General features: G+C 40.7%; 1 protein-coding gene across 1 annotated transcript in view; it reads right to left on the reverse strand.

The window, feature by feature from the left end:
- Positions 1 to 272: 272 nt before the first annotated feature.
- The window catches only part of LOC126984216 (calbindin-32-like), a 29,174-nt gene continuing 9,371 nt past the window's right edge, over positions 273 to 20,075 (reverse strand). Inside the window, exons 5-11 of the mRNA XM_050837747.1 lie at positions 16,727 to 16,810; positions 14,585 to 14,640; positions 11,717 to 11,762; positions 9,647 to 9,703; positions 8,842 to 8,913; positions 6,089 to 6,234; positions 273 to 2,927 (exon numbers count right to left, since the gene is read on the reverse strand). Coding sequence (XP_050693704.1) covers positions 2,789 to 2,927; positions 6,089 to 6,234; positions 8,842 to 8,913; positions 9,647 to 9,703; positions 11,717 to 11,762; positions 14,585 to 14,640; positions 16,727 to 16,810 — 600 coding nt within the window. The 3' untranslated portion in view covers positions 273 to 2,788. The remainder of the gene's footprint in view (positions 2,928 to 6,088; positions 6,235 to 8,841; positions 8,914 to 9,646; positions 9,704 to 11,716; positions 11,763 to 14,584; positions 14,641 to 16,726; positions 16,811 to 20,075) is intronic.

Consider the following 20,075-nt stretch of genomic DNA (forward strand, 5'->3'; position numbering starts at 1 on the left):
TGCGCAGCAGTTGGTGCGAGGAGGAAAACTGTTATGAGTGACCATATGTAACGCTGCACCGGAACTTGATTTGGTCATTCCGAATTACTTTGGCATTAACAGAACGCCAAAAGCTTACAGACCGGGAAATGGGTTGCTAAGCACGGGTTAATTGCTTTGCATGAAAAAGAAAAAAAAGATTCCTTTAGTGAAGTTGAAGGTGATACAAAGGAAACATTAGCTCTCAAGACTTTCTTTTTTGCAATGTTTAGTGGTATCTAAAGGAAACAAAGTTATTAACAGAAGAATTTTATTTGTTATTGAAAACTGGTAGTACATTAATGAAGTGAAACGAATACAAGTCAAAGACCCGACAACCATTGTTCAGTTTGTGCTCGAGGCCTTAGGAGATGGCTGACCAGGACGCTCACTGCTTGACACGATTTAGCTCAGGGACGCACAAAGGTTTTCAGTGTTGCCAGATCTTACTGGTGGTGCCAGATTAGGAAGCGACGATGTGATTCATATGATGATACATTTATATGACATTAAGATATTCAACAGTTTTCTTCATTTACCTCAAGCCAAGCAGACCTTTTTTTTCTTACAAGCAACATCCCTTTCTTGCCTCTGGCACCACCGCGTCAGCGCAGGACAATATACTTATTTTATTTCTGTTTTTGTCACACCACTTTTTAGAACAACACAGACATAAGTAACAAGAAAGTATAATCTTATATCACCACTTGCTGAAAGGAACACTATTTTCTTTTCTCGATTATTTGGACATGATCAAGTACTTCATGCACGGGGCCGCCGGCGCGCGTGGGCGGCGAGGCTCCGGGGGTGACGGGCTGCCTGCCGCCCACCCGCTGCCTGGCAGTGATCAGTTATCATTACGGTTCAAAAGATTTTAAGTATACGTAATTTACATCAACTTCCTTGTATTGAATTATGCCTAAGAGACTTTAATATAACGTTTTAACACCTATTTATATATTATATGGCCTGGAAGGGGCAACGCGACGCGGAGAAGGGCACGGAGCAGCACGACGCAGAGTGAAGGTTACCACTCTCCCACCTAATGATTTTGATGACTTGCTAAACTACGGCGAGGCCTTGCATACGCCAAGGCTCCACCGCCCGTCGCACTGCTCCTGGCCCCCGCTACACCAGAAAACAGTCTACTCCCGCGTGTGTTACACCTTCCGGCAGGATTAACAACAGCTATTACCACTTTCACTGCTGATGGGCTTTCGGAAAATCAGCATTTTATTACATTTCAACATATGTTGTATAAAGATATTTGCAGTAGGATATGGATCAAGAAGACCACTTCAAAAGTTGGAAAGATGATTAGAAAGATTGTGCAAAACTGTATTTGCAGGTTGAGGATAAGGGTGTGGCCTGCCTCCTGGGCTGTCCCGCGTCTCCACTAAGAGAGTAAAGAAAGGAAGTAAAGAGAAGATACACAAGCTTTATGACTTAATTTCTTCAAAACATTGCAGCTTATTTGCTTCACTGACTGCCTTTCACTTGCTGCATACCACAATTTGCTTTATTAATAAAAAAAAGGTACATTTTGTGAAATAAACATACGCTGTCGTTCATTGATTCAATAAGGTTCCATAAATTTTACTCTTGTAGAGAACTGATGCAAATTAGTTTTGAAGGTAATAATGAAAATACTAAGTCTACTTGTCCCAAGGCCGCTAGCCCCGGGTCACGGCGGGCCAACGAGCAAACAAGAGGCGCTGCTTGCGGGTTGGCTCGCAGGGGTTGGCTCAGCGAGATCTATTGCCTCAGATGCTGACTTTGTGAATATTACACTGATGAAATGTATATGACAATGACTATGCAAGGTTTTCACTAAGTGTATGTTCAGGCTTGACAACACCAAGGCAAAGGGTCCAGTGCTATCTCGTGAACCAAGCCTGACCCGCAGACAGCAGTAGGCGGCAACCTTTACCAGGAACGCATGCACGCACGTACGCACGTATGTGCGCACCACACACACACACACACACACACACACACACACTGATGATGATAGATAATAATAAACAATAATGAAGACATATTCATAAATCAATACACATACAAAAATATAAACAATGGGCAAACAAACTGAATATCCCTGAAAATTTACAGAACTTCCCCTCAAGGCAGGTAATCTTAAGTGATTCAAATAGTGAGTAAGAGAGCGACAGGAAGAATGGATAGTACCAGCGGCTGTGAAGCTAAATTAATTTAGTCCTGGGAGACGAAGACAGATGGACGTCTCCGAGCTAAGGGAGAGGTCTTCATCATGCTCGTTACCAGACATGCTCAGTACATAAAGAAAAAGAGCTGGACCATGCCAGCCGCGAGGGCTAAGCCACTGCGGCAACACAAATGAACCAAGGGTAAAACAGCCCAGATGGAGAAGGGTGAAAATAAGTTGTCGTTATGGGACGCACTTTTCTGCACCTATACCGTGTGCACTTTCTGATTCCTTCTCGAGCACTCTCTTACCCTCCAGCAAACCTTAAACACTAACATACGACCAAAGTAGAATCTCGAAACATGCTATTCACGCTACAACGAGACGCTACGCGGTGAGCAAAAACCCTTCCCTATAGTTGGCGCCGCAACCCTTCCATGAGCACTCTTGCCATCTCCCAAACAACCTGACAACCACGCGAAAATACTAGAGTTATCCTATCAATGCTGTCCCCTTCGTCTCAAGACCCTCCACCATCTACAATACCACTACAGCATACAATACGCCTTCTTATCCCTCGGTGACTTAATGCAGGCCTTCAGGGAACTAACTGGTGGTAGTGCTGTTGGTGCCAAGGGTGCGGGTTACAAAGTGGCGGACGCGTAGTTTCTGCAGCTTGAGGGCCTTCATGCCAATGGAGGCGATCTCGGCCAGGGGGTTGGCGCCCGCCATTCCTCCTGCACCACTGTGAGGGAGAGAGACGTCAGTATGGGAGTAGTGGAAGGTGTTTAGGTGTTAGGGAGGTAGTCACTCAAAAAAAGGAAGATACTATAATGGACAAAACAGTCGCGAAATGGCCTCAGTATTACACGCTAAAATAGTACACAAGTAAAATAGTGACTTCTGCACTTTCTGAGTTGAGAAGAGATTAAGTTCGAATCAGAAGATTATTTGTGGTAGTTCCAAATTTCTTTATTTTTAAATAAGTAATGTTTTGTATGGGGTAAACTAATAAAATAAAATAAAAACATCTCTCCTTTACAGGCTCCGTTGATCACCCCTGAGGTGCCCAGGTGTTCAATTAAACTTCTCCGTGAAAAAGACTGAGCTTATGCAAGCATCAAAACACAGACAAGTTGATGTAAAATAGGCCTTAAGTCTTATAATGAACTAATAAAAATAAAAAAAAATAAATAAATAAAACGCGGAAAAGGTCCCCTCGATTTTTTTGATTTTTTGATTTTTATTTTTTATCCAGGGAGTACCTCTTTAGGTTGAAGTATAAACTGCTGGCCCTGTGTCTTCTTGGTATCGGGTTTGATCCTGTCCCCAGAAAGTTGTGTAGAGTTTATTTATCTCCTTTCTTCATGGCTACATCAACTTTTCATGGGTTTCAGAGCGGGGAGGCGGTGGCCGAGTGGTCAGTATGCGGGCGTGGTTCACTACGCCCGCATACTGCCATTTTTACATCTTGCGCATACTGCCTTTTATACATCTTGCCAGGGCCAGTGGGGATAAAAACAACCCCCCCCCCAAAAAAAAAAAGAGCGTGAAGAAAATAAATGATAAACTCAAGAAAATGAAATCTCCACGGTATTAAGAGAAGCAGCGATGGAACATTGGAATAAAAAAATGAAAGGTTGTGGATTGGAGATTTTGACGTGAAAATAAAGTTTAAGTCAACATCTGAAGAGAAAGAGAAACAAATGATTATGATGATTAGGACCAGAAAACAATCGCTACATTTAAAGTGAATTGGCATGGAATTGCAAGACTGATTGCTACGGGACATATGATTAACATTCCATCAAGACTGTCCTAGTAGAGGCGTTTAAAACATGCCTGTGTAGCTCAGGAGTTGGCAGTAGGATAGCTGAATATGACGGATGAAGGCTGAAAATAAGGTTTCTTAGAAAGCCATCTTCTGCTCTCTCTTGACTTTCCCAAAGCCAAAGGCATACGTTATTTTATTACAAGTAGACCACTTCATTTCAGAGAATGAAAACCCCAAAAACTCCAGGGTGTTGATCTGCGCTTGAGTGTTACAGGAAAAGTATTTAGTCTTGCTCTACCCAGTGACTTCATGCACAAAGATATAACGCGTAAATATTATGAAAAAAAAATCATTCAGACGCAAGGAGATAACATTTAAACAGAATTTGGAAAAGTAACGTAACAAAGCAATATGAAGCATGGCAACAGGAAACAACTGTTTGGGGCGTGGCATTTTACCATGTCCAGCAACTGTCAATATATATATATATATATATATATATATATATATATATATATATATATATATATATATATATATATATATATATATATATATATATATATATATATATATATATATATATATATATATATATATATATATATATATATATATATATATATATATATATATATATATATATATATATATATATATATATATATATATATAAAACTATAATGGCACTCGTCAGGTCAACTGTTGCCATCTGGTGATCTAAGTTTTGACACACTCTCTGGGATGGACCACTAGAGTAGCTAACTATGGAGGCCTTGATAAGCGTGAACCTACGAAGGCTAACTAATTGATGCTTATTTGGTCTAAAACACTAACATTTGGGAGAAATAGTCTATTGTCAAAGGGAATATACCAACTTGGAGGAGGTGAACACAGAAACTACTAGGAGGAAAGAGTCTGCCTCAGGAACGATGAAACACTATTCTACTTGTAAACTGCTACAGTTAATGCCCACACACACATACACACACATAAAAAAAAATACACTCACACACACACACACACACACACACACACACACACACACACACACACACACACACACACACACACACACACACACACACACACACACACACACACACACACACACACACACACACACACACATACACACACACACACACACACACACACACACACACACACACACACACACACACACACACACACACACACACACACACACACACACACACACACACACACACACACACACACACACACACACACACACACACACACACACACACACACACACACACACACACACACACACACACACACACACACACACACACACACACACACTCACGCATGTGCATACACACACACACACACACACACACACACACACACACACACACACACACACACACCACACGAGCGTAAGTCCAGGCCCTGTAAAATTACAACTAGGTAAATACAACTAGGTAAATACACACACACACACACACACACACACACACACACACACGGAAACTTACAATGTATGCCTCTGAGCGGTGCAAAGGAGTGTGAGGGAGCTTTTTTTTAGAAGAAACTGAGGAGAAGGCAAGTGTTAAAACAAGTCAAACGGTCCAATGGGAGTGTGTACTTACATCTCAGTAGGAAAAAAATGAATAATAAACACATGACTGAAGCAATGAAAAGGCTTGTTGCAAAATATATGAAATAACTGCACAATGAGGCAAATTACAAACAGAATATACGAGTTTGAAAAAAAATTGAGCCATTCATTACTAAAATAGGATAAAAATTGAAATTAACATTTTAGTAACAACTTATTATAAAGGGAACATCATCTCACATAAGCATAAGAACATCAAGTAACTGAAGAACATCTTTGAGGAGACAATTACACACACACACACACACACACATATATATATATATATATATATATATATATATATATATATATATATATATATATATATATAGAGAGAGAGAGAGAGAGAGAGAGAGAGAGACACACACACACACACACACACACACACAGGCAAACAACCACAAGCTGACAAACAGACAGGTTACACACAGACAAACAGGCGGGCACACATGAACACAGAGAACAAGACAATCGTGGGACAGGGTGGGTTGATGCTCACGGTTGCGCATCGTCATCGGTTCCGTGTCGGGCCAGTGCCAGGAGGATCATGGTGAGCTCCTTCTTGTTGATCTTGCCGTCCTTGTTGAAGTCGCAGCCCCGCATGATGGCGTCCTGGAACTCCTGCAGGTCCAGCGCGTCGTAGTCCTGAAGAAACACTCAACTTCAGGATCCCTTAAAGCTGTTTCTCCTGTCAGCACTTAAAATATGCAACATTATCGCAGTATTTCGTTTGGTAAGTCTCAGTTTTCTCATTTTTTGTTTTTTGAGATAATTTTTTTTTCTCATTCGGAGTGTCAGACACAATAAGGAAAACGAAATTCCCCACGCTACAATAGGGATGAAGGAGGGGAACGCACTACAGAGCACCTCAGTGTCTAGAGATAAGCTTCTTCTGAAGTATTAGAGGCGTTAAATACACATCAATAAAATGAGATTTCGACGCTACAGGAGAGATGAAAGATAGGGACGGACTACTCATGTAAAGGCTCTACAGATAGGTTACCCATGAATTCGCTCTTTCATATCTGTTGGTAATTTACTACTTTACTTGTGAACAACTGTGGAAAAGAAAAAATAACTAAATATAAAGTTAAAAGGAATGCTGTACATGAAGAAGAAACGAACATTTCAATAGAGATGACTAATGTACTGTAAGAGAAAGTGACTACAGAATCATTAACTGCAATTACTCAACATATCTACACAAATGCTGAAAGTGAGATAGGCAGCTGTTAAGTTCTCAGTGGTCAACATACTACTTCAAGAGCTGAAGCAAAATATATTAAGAAAAATATAAAGACTGAAAATATATAGAGAAAATTAAATGGTTTTAAGCTGAAAATGTTTACAGATTCAATTAACGCTTGACCATTTGACAAAGTGCTTTATAATATCCTTTGTTCATAAAAAAAAATTAGAGTAACCTTTGCCTATCGTTAGCTCTCAAGTTTACGCCGCTTCATCGATATAGAGACTCAACGCGAAGCGTTTGAGGAGCGAAAGCGAAGAAGTCAGTTAACCCTGCGCTCCATCAGTCAGTTGTTTGGCTTGTAGCATTTGCGTCATCATCAACAGTCTTCTGCATGACCTTGTGTTGAATGTTTTAATTTAATTCACTGACTATGTGAAATAACTTGAATGTGTGCAACGAGTACCGTTTTGTACAGAGCCTCTTTCTTGCAAGAATCTTACTCTAAGGAGGCTCATTAGCAGCTGTGCGCCTATCTCTCCCGTACATCAACCTGGTAAGCAAGCCATCAGCTGTGTTATTATCATCAACACTGGCCAGATTATTGAGAATTACTCAGGTATTTTTGACTCCTGGTATCATCCCCTGACAAAATCTTTGCGATCTACCTCTTCTCAACGAGGAGTAACTATTATTTAACGGGTTTTGATGATTTTGTAATATGTTATGTATACCAATACAGAGATGTTTATCACCATGTTTCAGATCATCTCAATGTAAACAAATAAATGAAAACCTGACTTGAAAATAGAAAGAGAAAATTCAGTATTTCATAGTTGTCGGTCGATTACTGTTGATGGACGCCCCTCTTGGTATCTTAAAATCGCTCTCCTTTAATTAACAACATTTAGCAATCATTAACTCGTTTTGGAGTTCTGGATCAAATGAGTACAAAAAGTATATTTGCGACAGCTCAATGTTTATGTATTTACATATTTATTTAAAAATTTAATCATATATTTATCAGTGTGTTTGCATGTATATGTGCATATATATATATATATATATATATATCTATATATATATATATATATATATATATATATATATATATATATATATATATATATATATATATATATCACACACACACACACACACACACACACACACACACACACACACACACACACACACACACACACACACACACACACACACATATGCTATAACATCTTAGATATTTTTTTAAGGGCCACACCACCACCACCACCATAAATATTACAGTCAAAGCAACCATCACCACCTCCACACAACCACACCCTTTCAACAGTCACCACTGACACATCTACCACCACCACCACAGCCACCACCACCACCACCACTATCACCACCACACCTCTGTCATAGCCCCCTCGATTACAATTACCAATATCAACGGTAGCACACCACCACAACCATCATCACCTCCACAACCACCATTATGACCGGTATCACCACCATCAATATCCTCACTCACAATGGCGTAAAACTCAGATGTAGACAAGTAAATTCAGACTGCACCATATTTTTCTTCACCAATGTTGTAGTGCGAGAATGGAATAAGCTCCCACCTTCAGTGGTCCAGTGTAACAGGATTGAATCCTTTAAAAAAAAGCTCGACCGTCACTTCCTTCAACTTAATATCAACTAGAGTAGAAATGCAACGTTTTGGAGCCTTCTGATTAATGTAAAATCACTTAGGTTTAGGACAGACCACCTAGTCTGGACCATGGGGTCTGTGTGGTCTGATTTTCTATGTAAATCTGTGTAAATCACCACAAAAACTACTACCATTATCACCGCCACCAACAACCACCTGCATGTCATCACACACACACACACACACACACACACACACACACACACACACACACACACACACACAAACACACACACAAACAAAATTATAGACATTTAGAAGTTTAGGAGGAACAGCAGCAGCGGCAATAACAGCAAAAACAACAACAACAACAATCGATCACCATTAAATGTAATAAAAGGACACCCACTGTGTATCCTACCTTCTTCACCAGCTCCAACAGGTCTTTCAGGAACCCATTCAACTCCTCGTTCTCGATGGTGCCGTTGTTATCCTGTCCAAGGAGATGAAACCGTTAGCGTTGCGGGCCGGAGAGCGGCGCCCAGGGGAAGAGCGGAGGCAGAGGGAGGAGGCTACATAGAGGATGACAGATTGAGAGTGGAACCCGTAACAGACAAGAAATGAAGGAAAGCTTGTTGACAAGGAAAACAATGCACTGGGACAGACCAACAGGCAGTACTGATCTACTTGAAAGAAGTGAAAAAGCATTAAAAGAAAATTCAAGTTAAAACAAGCTAACGATACCGATAACAAGGGATGGCTTACAGATGTGACTTGCTGCAGAGGCATTCAGAAACAAGAAGCTGACTGACCCACAGGAAAGGTTACAGAGAGAGGGAACAGGCAACAGGGATAGGTGAAAAAGATACTTCAGGGTAATGAAAAGCTGTAAAACAATGGCGGAAACTGTATAAATGTAAGATAAAGTAATATATGATTCAAAAAGTATCACAGAAAGAGAGGATATGTGCCCCGAGGGACGGGACACCTATCAAAAAGCTGCACGCACGCACACAGGAACTCATGTATTATTTATATATAAAATACATATATACATGAAAATGAGCACATGAAAGTTAGTATGCATACATCAATAAAACTACAGAAAAATAAAAAAAAAGCACTTTAAGATTATTAAATCAAGATTCCGCTGTGGCATGTGCTACTGTGTATGTCCTGTTGCGGCCCGAGGCTCCTGGGTGGGCGGCGTGCTGGCCGGGACTCACCCTGTCGTACAGTGCGAAGACGCGCTCGATGTCCTCCTTGGTGAGCTTGGACGCGCCCTGAGAGCAATGAGGCACATAAGACACAGACAACACTGGATGGACGAATATCTGTGGTGCTGTCATATTAACTTTTATTTTTACTGTGAATTATAAAAGCATACAAAAAACATGGGTGACAGTTATCCTTATATACCAATAACATTATTCATATATATATATATATATATATATATATATATATATATATATATATATATATATATATATATATAGATATAAATATATATATATATATATATATATATATATATAATATTTATTGACCTACTGTATAACCACTTCGTAGTCTAGGATCTACCTCTCGGGAGCATTAGCACACGGGTGACAGGACAGACAAACTCTATAGGTGGACTTGCGTCCCAAGCTCCGCTTTACTGATCTTAGCGCTAAAGTACATGTAAGATAAAGAATTTGCTCGCTCATGGTGGTTTCGGGATCCATGTAGTGGCCAGTGACGTGCAGTGCGTGGGATGCCGAAGGTACTAAAACCACCTTAGATAGAGGAGCGACATAGGCAGCACTGTACATTGGCTCCAGGGTGCCATATTTGTGCCGCCAAGCACGATCGCGACCCTGGGACTACAGTGATTTGCGGATCTTTTTCTTATTTGACAAGTGGGTCTGACTGCTTGTTAATATTGCTACACAGGCCCTCCTCTCTCTCTCACAGTTTGTAATATAACATCCGCCACTATTATAATCAGTGTAGTAAGGATTTTGTGGGCAATAATAGCCCAGATGGTGCATTTTGTCTCACAGGAAGCTTGGTCTGTGGATACAAGTCACTGGGTCGGTCTGTGCGTGTCCTTGTCTCTGCTTGACTTGCTGCTGTATCGGAGAACCTCTCATCATAGTACATAATAATAATTATAGTCTGTCTAGTTCTGTCTGAATGTCTATGTCTGGTTATATATTTCTTTGTTTGTTTGTTTGTCTGTCTGTCTGTTAGTTTCTTTCTGAGTCTCTCTCTCTCTCTCTCTCTCTCTCTCTCTCTCTCTCTCTCTCTCTCTCTCTCTCTCTCTCTCTCTCTCTCTCTCTCTCTCTCTCTCTCTCTCTCTCTCTCTCTCTCTCTCTCTCTCTCTCTCTCTCTCTCTCTCTCTCTCTCTCTCTCTCTCTCTCTCTCTCTCTCTCTCTCTCCAGTATTCAGCGGCGTTTTAGTCCTAAAATTTCAGGAACCCTTTTTAAGATCCTCGAAAGGGCCGGGTGACACGATATCGCTTATAGCAGTAGGGACTATTAAGATACCAATTACTCTGAACATCAGAACTACCTGCATGCCTTAGACTAGGGTCATGAAAAAATGTTTGAAAATCGTTCCACATCTCTCGTGGGGTCCTTAAAGCTATCGAGCATCGGGTCATTAAAACAGACAGACCCGGCAAACCAGACAGACAAGTGGGGCATTCAGGAGCTGCAGGTGACTGATGAAGCAACAAGGAATTTACCAAACAAAATCCCATTACATGTCTCTCATCCTCTAACGATCAGTGTCCAGTCTGTGGATCTGATCACAACACTAACGATATATATATATATATATATATATATATATATATATATATATATATATATATATATATATATATATATATATATAAATGAATGAAATATTATCTCTATCCATCCATCTATCTAATTTTCTACTGTAACGTGTCATTCGTAAAGTCTAATTGATAATCGTCGAGGTGCATTCGCGCTGAATTATGTTTACATGAGTGACCATCCAGGCATTCCACATGAACCATGCTTCACGAAATGGTGGCAGTGGTAGTAGTAGTAGTAGTAGTAGTAGTAGTAGTAGTAGTAGTAGTAATCAGAGTAACAGTAATAGTAGTAGTAGCAGTAGTATAGTAGTAGTAGTAGTAGTAGTAGTAGTAATATAAAGGACGGAGGATCTAGTACAAAGTGATCACCAACACAGGACTAGCACGCGTTACGGGGCAAGGACTGTAGCAGTGTTGCCATATGCGGGCTTAGAAAGAAAAATTGTTTTTGTATTACCTGGCTCACCTTAAATACCGAACGGCACAGGAAATTTTCTTTGACCGGCAACAATCTGGAAAACAGATCAGCTTTAGTAACTCTGACACAGCAAACACTCCATCAGTGACCCTCAAACAGCACTATGGTCGAAAAAGAAAATGGTTGTGATACGAGAATCAATATAGGTTACTGAAAGAAATATAGCTTTTGATTATTGTGCAGCTGATACTTGTTAAATAATTTGACTGAAATGAGGAAGTTGTAAATTTAAGGGAAATTCAAATATGAGCAGTACTAGTGGAAACCTAAATCTCAAATTAAATTACTACATATACAAATGACCTATAAAATTACAAGACCATGAAACAAAATCTTAATAGCTTATATACTTGCTGTACAGATAGATATGAGACACATGTGTCTCAACACACAAATAGAGGCAGCAAAGGAAGGTCGAAACATTCATATGGGGAAAAAATAGATTCCTCTCAAGAAGAAAGGGCAACGTTATCATAAGCCTCTCAGTACAAACCCAAGATTTCCAATGGCTCCTCTTTAAATAGCTGAGATAAGATGAACAAATGAGACACAACCCAAAGATTTACTATTTTTCATTGGTGCATCGTGCAACTCTATTTAGTAGTAGTAGTGGAAGTCTTTGCTTTCTAAACTGCCCTCTTTCGGATTCTATCCTTCTCTCTGTTCCTTTATCTGCAGTTTCCTTTCCGGCCGTTCTATCTCTGCTGTGGTAGACGGTCACTGTTCTTCTCATAAACCTATCAACAGTGGTGTTCCACAGGGCTCTGTCCTATCACCCACTCTCTTCCTGTTATTTATCAATGATCTTCTTTCCATAAAAAAACTGTCCTATCCACTCATACGCTGCTGATGCCTCAAAAACCCAATTTCTCCACCTAGCAACTCGACATAATCTTCCAAACACCTATCCCCTATTCTTCGACAACACTCAGCTATCACCATCTTCAACACTAAACATCCTCGGTCTATCCGTAACTCAAAATCTTAACTGGAAACTTCACATCTCTTCTCTCACTAAATCAGCTTCCTCGAGGTTGGGCGTTCTGTATCGTCTCCGCCAGTTCTCCCCCGCACAGTTGCTATCTATATACAGGGGCATTGTCCACCCTTGTATGGAGTATGCCTCTCACGTGTGGGGGGGCTCCACTCACACAGCTCTCTTGAGCAGAGTGGAGTCTAAGGCTCTTCGTCTCATCAGCTCTCTTCCTCTTACTGATAGTCTTCTACCTCTTAATTTCCGCCGCCATATTGCCTCTTTTTCCATCTTCTATCGATATTTTCATGCTGACTGCTCTTCTGAACTTGCTAACTGCATGCCTCTCCCCTCCCGCGGCCCCGGTGCACGCGACTTTCTATTCATGCTCATCCCTATACTGTCCAAACCCCTTATACAAGAGTTAACCAGCATCTTCACTCTTTCATCCCTCACGCTGGTAAACTCTGGAACAATCTTCCTTCATCTGTATTTCCTCCTGCCTACGACTTGAACTCTTTCAAGAGAAGGGTATCTGGACACCTCTCCTCCCGAAATTGACCTCTCTTTCGGCCACCTCTTTAGATTCTCTTTGTGAGCAGCGAGTAGCGGGCTTTTTTTTATTTATTATTGTTTACTTTTTTGTGCCCTTGAGCTGTCTTCTTTGTCGTAAAAAAAAAATATATTGAAACGTCAGGATCAGCATCACCTGGCAAACTTATGAAGATCTATATGTTAATTCCTAAGAGAATTGTGGGTGATAAATCATTTGGGAAAGGATGGAAACGTAGCTGTTAATTCCTGGAAGAGACGAGTGATAAAAACTGCCGGAGGAGAATGTGCACCTGATTGTCCTGTGAAAGAAGGATGTGAAATAAAAATATATTGGAAGTGAATGAGGATCGTACAAATCCTGCTCCCACACCCGAAAGACACTGGCGGCATCTCCAGACCGAGACGAGAAGGGTCAGGGGCCATTATCCAGGACTGGAGCAATCCTCGGTGGTGTCTGACCCGCCAGAAGGCGAATAGTTATACTCTATTCCACCTCAGTTGACATCAAATATGAAGAAACTTTAGTAAAGTATGGAAGCTCTGTTGAGTGCCCGCTCTACAACAGGTTTTGCCCAATACCCATTGGGTCAGCTGTAACCAGTCACCAGCAACAGAGCGACTATACTCTTCCTACATTGTCGATAGGGAGGGGCTTCTCGTCGGATTTGGTGTCAACTGAGGTGGAACAGACGTTTTTTTATTTTATAGTCCGTTGTCTTGTGGTGGGAGGGAGAGATAGACTTACCCTATAGAGCTCTGGATGCAGTAAGTGCATTACGTGTAGTTAGAGCAAAGGCTAACACATTTCTGTCCTTCCGAGGAGAATATTGACAGTAATAATGTGTTTTATTAAAAAGATCATGGAAAAAAAAACTGCTTTCGCAAAGGTTTATTTAAAAAAAATGGCCTCAGTAAGTCTACATTTTGATGGGGGAATACTAATTTAGACTACAATGCCCATGTACCGTTGTTAACCTTGATATAGGATTTAAAGGCTCGATGTGCTTTGAGAAGGAATATCAGATGGCTACACAGCTTGACCACTCGTAAGATGGACTACTAAATGTAAACAGAACATGGCTCTCCACAGATGCATCTTAACCATGGTAGACTACTGACTGTCTTGAAGAACCGGAGTCTAGTAGCTTTATGCAGTATGCTGACACAAATATACTGACTGTCAATATCTCTAGGAAAAGCCTTCGGACAGAATAAAACTACACATGTACGAGAAAAAAAACAGAGATACATGACTATTCCACGTCGCCGGATCTGCACAGGTATTAAGATGTACCTGGACACGATAGGCATAACGTAGAGTCACTTACTTGGCCATTTCGGAGAGTTGGAGTTTCCCATCTTTATTTTGGTCGAAGACTTGAAGCTGAAATAAAAGAGGAGCGGATTTTAGAGCTTGTCAGAATGGGGAAAACAAACAAATTCATTCAGGTTAACCCCTTGGATGCTGATTTCCTACAATAATTATTATTTTAAGACATCACCAAGCTACAGGAGTGGAGCCAAAGGTGGCTGCTACAATTCAATGAAGAAAAATGTAAAGTCCTGCACCAATACCACATGGGAAACACTCCGCTATCCATCACAGAGGAAGAGAAAGCCCTGGGACTACATGTTACCAGGCTACCAGTGAAAGCCAAATCCGTGCCAATCGCAGCGAACGGGTTAAGGAATCTCAATATGGATGAGTTTCTGGGAGGTTGGGAATCTGGGGCATAAAAAAGGTTCCTCAAGTTCCTCGATCTGTGAAATGATAATGGTGCTATGGATAGGACTTACTGAAGATGCGTATAACTGTGTCTGTGTGTGGTAAGGTGAAGGTATCATTATCTGGGCGTGCGTAAACCTGGTGAATATGAATAAAACAAATATTCTCATAAGTTTCCTTTGGTGATATTTCGGTGATGATTTAAATATGACATAGCTCAGTGAAGAAAAACATTTTTTTTTTTACAACAAAGGAGACAGCACAAGAGCACACAGCAAAAGCAAACAATAAAAAAGCCCGCTACTCGCTGCTCCTGTTAAGAATCCAAAGAGGTGGCCGAAAGAGCAGTCAATTACGTGAGAAGAGGTGTCCTGATACGTTCCTCTTGAATGAGTTAAAGTCGTAGGCAGGAGGAAATACAGTTGAAGGAAGATCGTTCCAGAGATTACCACCGTGAGGGATGAAAGAGTGAAGATGCTGGTTAACTGTGTGTCATTAAGTGAAGTGTTGGCGTCCAGTATCACACAGAACAATCAGGTTGGGCTTTAGGAGCAGCTTCTCATCGATCGTAATCAAGGGAAGGAGTCTTTGGCTTTCATCAGATTTTCAAAGTGCTCCATTACTTTGAGAAGGTTATGTAGTAAGATCTGGACGCCAACTTTCGACACCCAAAAGTGTTCTTGCTAGGAGCTCAAGTGATGAGGACATAGGCGCTAAAGATGAACATAAGAACATAAGAACATATACTTTAGATGCATTAGATATATCGTCACCTTCGTAAACAAACCGCCTAAGTCATTTATATTCTACTTCTCAGGAAATCAGAAAGGAACTGTCATCATTTCATTCGGCTTAAGATTTAGGCAAAAATGAAAGGGCCACTTCTAGAACACTCAAACCCTGAATGACGTACGCAACTATACAAAAATGACCGGCACATGTTGAAAAATTGATGTAGGCAAAAACCTGGAAATTGCCGAAAAATGACTTAGACGATTATTTTATGAGGGTGACGAATATGTAGCTGCCTCTCATTTTACGTGAATTTAAATCACGCTGCTTTGGAAAATTGCGATGTAAAATAGTGTTATTCTTACCTCCTCTTGGGTTCACTATCTATTCTAAAGCCAAAAAGAGTTTAAATTACGCGAATATATATTTTTTGTGGCCTCTTTCGGTACGGAGTCGTGCGGGAAACGAGAGGCATATACTTTTACGCTAAGTCTATATATACCAAGTCAAGTCACTGCTTCAAAACTGCGACCGGTACGCGCAGGAGGCGGTTTTGGGGCGGAGCAGCGGGATGACGTCACTTGGAGCCAAAAAAAAAATACCCGCCAGTTCAGGGGTGACTAAAGTTGGGGCCGTATGTGCACTCTGGATGTGGATTCTCGCCTTCTTTCACAGTGCGTTCAGGCAAGCCACTGACGAAAAAATATGTCTTTTTATTGTGCTGTTGCGTGACAGTAATTTCAATGACTACAAACGGCGGTGTGGGGTGTGAGGAAGGGCATGTTGAGGTGATTGATTTAAATGTTCGCCTTTCCTCGTTTTCTCTAAATCCCTGTTTCTACATTCTTTAGTTTGGCTCCAAGCAGTGTCACGCATAAACCACGCCTCGGCCGTGTCTCCTCCCACAAACCTGCGTATGACTTGACTTGGTGTATATAGACTTAGCTTTTACGAAGGTTGAATGCGGTGAGCGAGGGTACGTGGGAGCGTGACACAGGCAGGCTAGACTCACCATGGTGTCCGTGTACTCGATTAACTTGTCCTCAGAAACATCTTGGTCCTTCTTGGCTTCCTTCAGGAGGTCCCTCAGGAAGTTCTGGCGAGAGAGCAAGAATTAGTAGGGTGAGGGGAAACAGCAGGGGAGGGGGAGGAGGTGATGAGGCGGTGTATGGCGGAAAAAAAAAAGTTCAGAGGGAATAATGTAGAACGGTCGTTGGGATGGGGGATGAGGGAAGAAGTAGTAGTAGTAGTTGTTATAAAAGTAGTAAAATGAGCACTAAAAGTAATAAAAAGGTTAAAGAGCAATAACTAACATAGTATATACAATACTTATTTATAAGGTACATTGCAACATCTTTTCTAGACGAATAATTGTAGTTTTCAATATGAAGTTCCCTTTTAAAGTCCGGTAACTTGAATACATTTTAGTGAAAAATAGTGAAATAGGGAAAAAGGGAAATTGTGCAATTCTTTGTCCTGTCGTTGTGCTGCTGCGGCGCTGGCGGAAGGGTGGCAAACTTTCCTCGCGTGGATAGTTCTGAGCCGTGTGATGAGATGATCGTTTAAGTCCATGGTTGCTGTTAATCGCTTGTGACCTTCATTCATTAGTTAACCTTGATAATTGGACGACAGCAAATGGTGAGCAACGTGATCAGAAACATCTTTTGTATGCATGGGCTATAAAAAGTCGCATCCAGGCCGTCAACACCCTAGTAACAAAGACAGCGACGTTATCCTGGCGGAGGCGAGGGGGCAAATTTTCCGTGGATCTTCAGGCAAACCACGATTTCCGCTGGCGTGGTTCTCATATTTCCGTGGTTTTCTGAATCGTCCACGATCTTCCAAAGCTACGGTAGATTTCACCGAAGGACGACGGTATTGCTCACTATCATCATCAGCAGCAATAACACGAAACAAATGAGAACCACGCCAGCGGAAATCGTGGTTTGACTGAAGATCCACGAAAAATTTGCCCAGTGTAATAGCCCCTTTACCCGGCACCGCGTCAACATAACGGGGGCGCTTATTCCCGGATTTGTGCAGCCGGAAGATCATAAACTGTATTGCGAGGACTGTCTCTAGAATGAGCCCTTTCTCGCTCCCATATAATATGTACGGTGAGAGGCTCAGCTATGCGACGTGTTTAATCATCTCCCACACTACAGTTCAGATCATCGATTCTTTAATAACATAAGTTTTGAATGAAGAAGAAAAATTGTCATATGAGTAAGTCCCGTTACTTCACAACAATGTAAAGACGATTATTGCTTTAATGAAGATGCTTCTCTGTGTCTCGGAAGGATGCATGAGCTTTCATTGCCACAACGGGCCATGAGAGCAGCCGTAAGGTTTTAATACTACTCAGCCTTCATTGAGACGTGAGACTTGAGAAAGTAAACAGAAAAAAGTAAAAAATTACCATCATCGGCAGTGAGGGACCCAAACGAAATGACAGAAGGCAACATATGGTTCCTGTAGGACAGTAAATACTTTACTGTCCCTCCTGTCTGTCATTTTATCATAATAAACAATCAAATTTAACTAACTCGGGGGAAAAAATATGAATATATATATATATATATATATATATATATATATATATATATATATATATATATATATATATATATATTAATATATATATATATATATATATATATATATATATATATATATATATATATATATATATATATATATATATATATATAAATATATATATATATATATATATATATATATATATATATATATATATATATATATATATATATATATATATATATATATATATATATATATATATATATATATATATATATATATATATATATATAAAAGTAGGTTAACAATAAATAGACAAAAAACAATAAATATAAAAGCTTATAAATGGTTCCGAAAAATACATAAGAAATACAAGAACGAGTTATAATTGAGCATTGGCTTCCAGCATGCGTCTCTGATATCAAGCAATTATTATTTACCACAGGATGCAGATTCCTAATTCTCCAAGTGATGATTATCATAATTTATTAACGGGAATATCTTTCACTAGAAACTTCATGGAACCAATTTTTTTATCATCTCTCTGAATGAAGAACCATAATAATAGTTTCATTCTCATTACCAGCACGTCATGCACCCATTCGTTGATAAGATGGAAAAGAGACAATACAAACAGTAATATATGGATAGATTACAACGTGCCATGACATGAAATGAAAGATGTGCCAGCTCTTTGCTCGACTGGAGCACCCCCATGGTCAAGGGGGTGCCCCGCCCAGTGCAGGTCACAGCTCGTGTCGGGCCGGCCGTGGCGGCCACCGTCCCACAAACACAAGGCAGAGGGGAAAGGGAGAAGCTCGTGGGGTGGCGCGTCAAGCAGGACCTTAATTAACTGCTGTTCTGGGAGACGCCTGGCGGGACTGATTTCTGTCGACGGTAATTTTCAATGAGGTGGGCGCTAACGGAGCTGTTTTTGCTCTCATGTATTTTAACACTAAGCACTTAGTGCAACATAAAAATAATGTCTTGCTTTGATTCAGAATTCACTGTGAATACCGTCCAGTCTCTATCCTCCAAACACTGCGCCCTTGCCAACGCGCGGTGTGTATGTTTTTTTTTGTGCTGACTGTAGCGGCGGTAGGCTCTCTTGAGGGGCCTCATGGACAGCCCCAGCCCGTTAGTGGCGCAGGCTTGAGTGGCACTGTCACTTTTCATAGACATAATTATTATACAATTTTCTAGTCTCCCTGAACAGTAGGCTACCACCTGCCCCCTTGCAAGCGCCTTGGCACAATGCGTCTCCATCTGTCGCGGTAAGTGATGAGATGAAGGAACACTTCAAAATAGAAAATGATAAATTTTGCTTCTCTGTTCACATTTAGGTTTTGACAGGAACTTCGTGTAGACTCAGGTAAATATGCACAAAGAACAGTTACGTGAGGGGAGGTAGAATCCTAAATTCAGCCCAATTAAAGCGTTCATTTACATTTGTTTATCATATACATGAAAAAAAAAAAATGTGGTGTTCCACGGAGCACGTAAACAATGGCCTCAGTGGTGTTATGCTTGTTGTGGCGGGGCTGGAGGCGCTCAGCGAGGCTCAGAGTACTAGTGCTTTCAACACGAGATGAACACGCGTCAGCACACACACGGAAGGGTTCACCGATGATGCGACCAGCCGGTGACATTGTTGCTTGAAAGCCAATTGCCACTTCTGAACTGAAGCCGTTCATATCTCGCTTGTCCCCGAAGCGGTGCAAAGTGAAGTGGTATATCGAGTATCATCGGTGGCTTTCTGATGCATTATTTACCAACGTTGTTATTTGCCTGGGATGCCTCCTCATATATTATGTCTA

This window comes from Eriocheir sinensis, chromosome 56 (assembly GCF_024679095.1).
Source record: "Eriocheir sinensis breed Jianghai 21 chromosome 56, ASM2467909v1, whole genome shotgun sequence".
Classification (NCBI taxonomy): Eukaryota; Metazoa; Arthropoda; class Malacostraca; order Decapoda; family Varunidae; genus Eriocheir; species Eriocheir sinensis.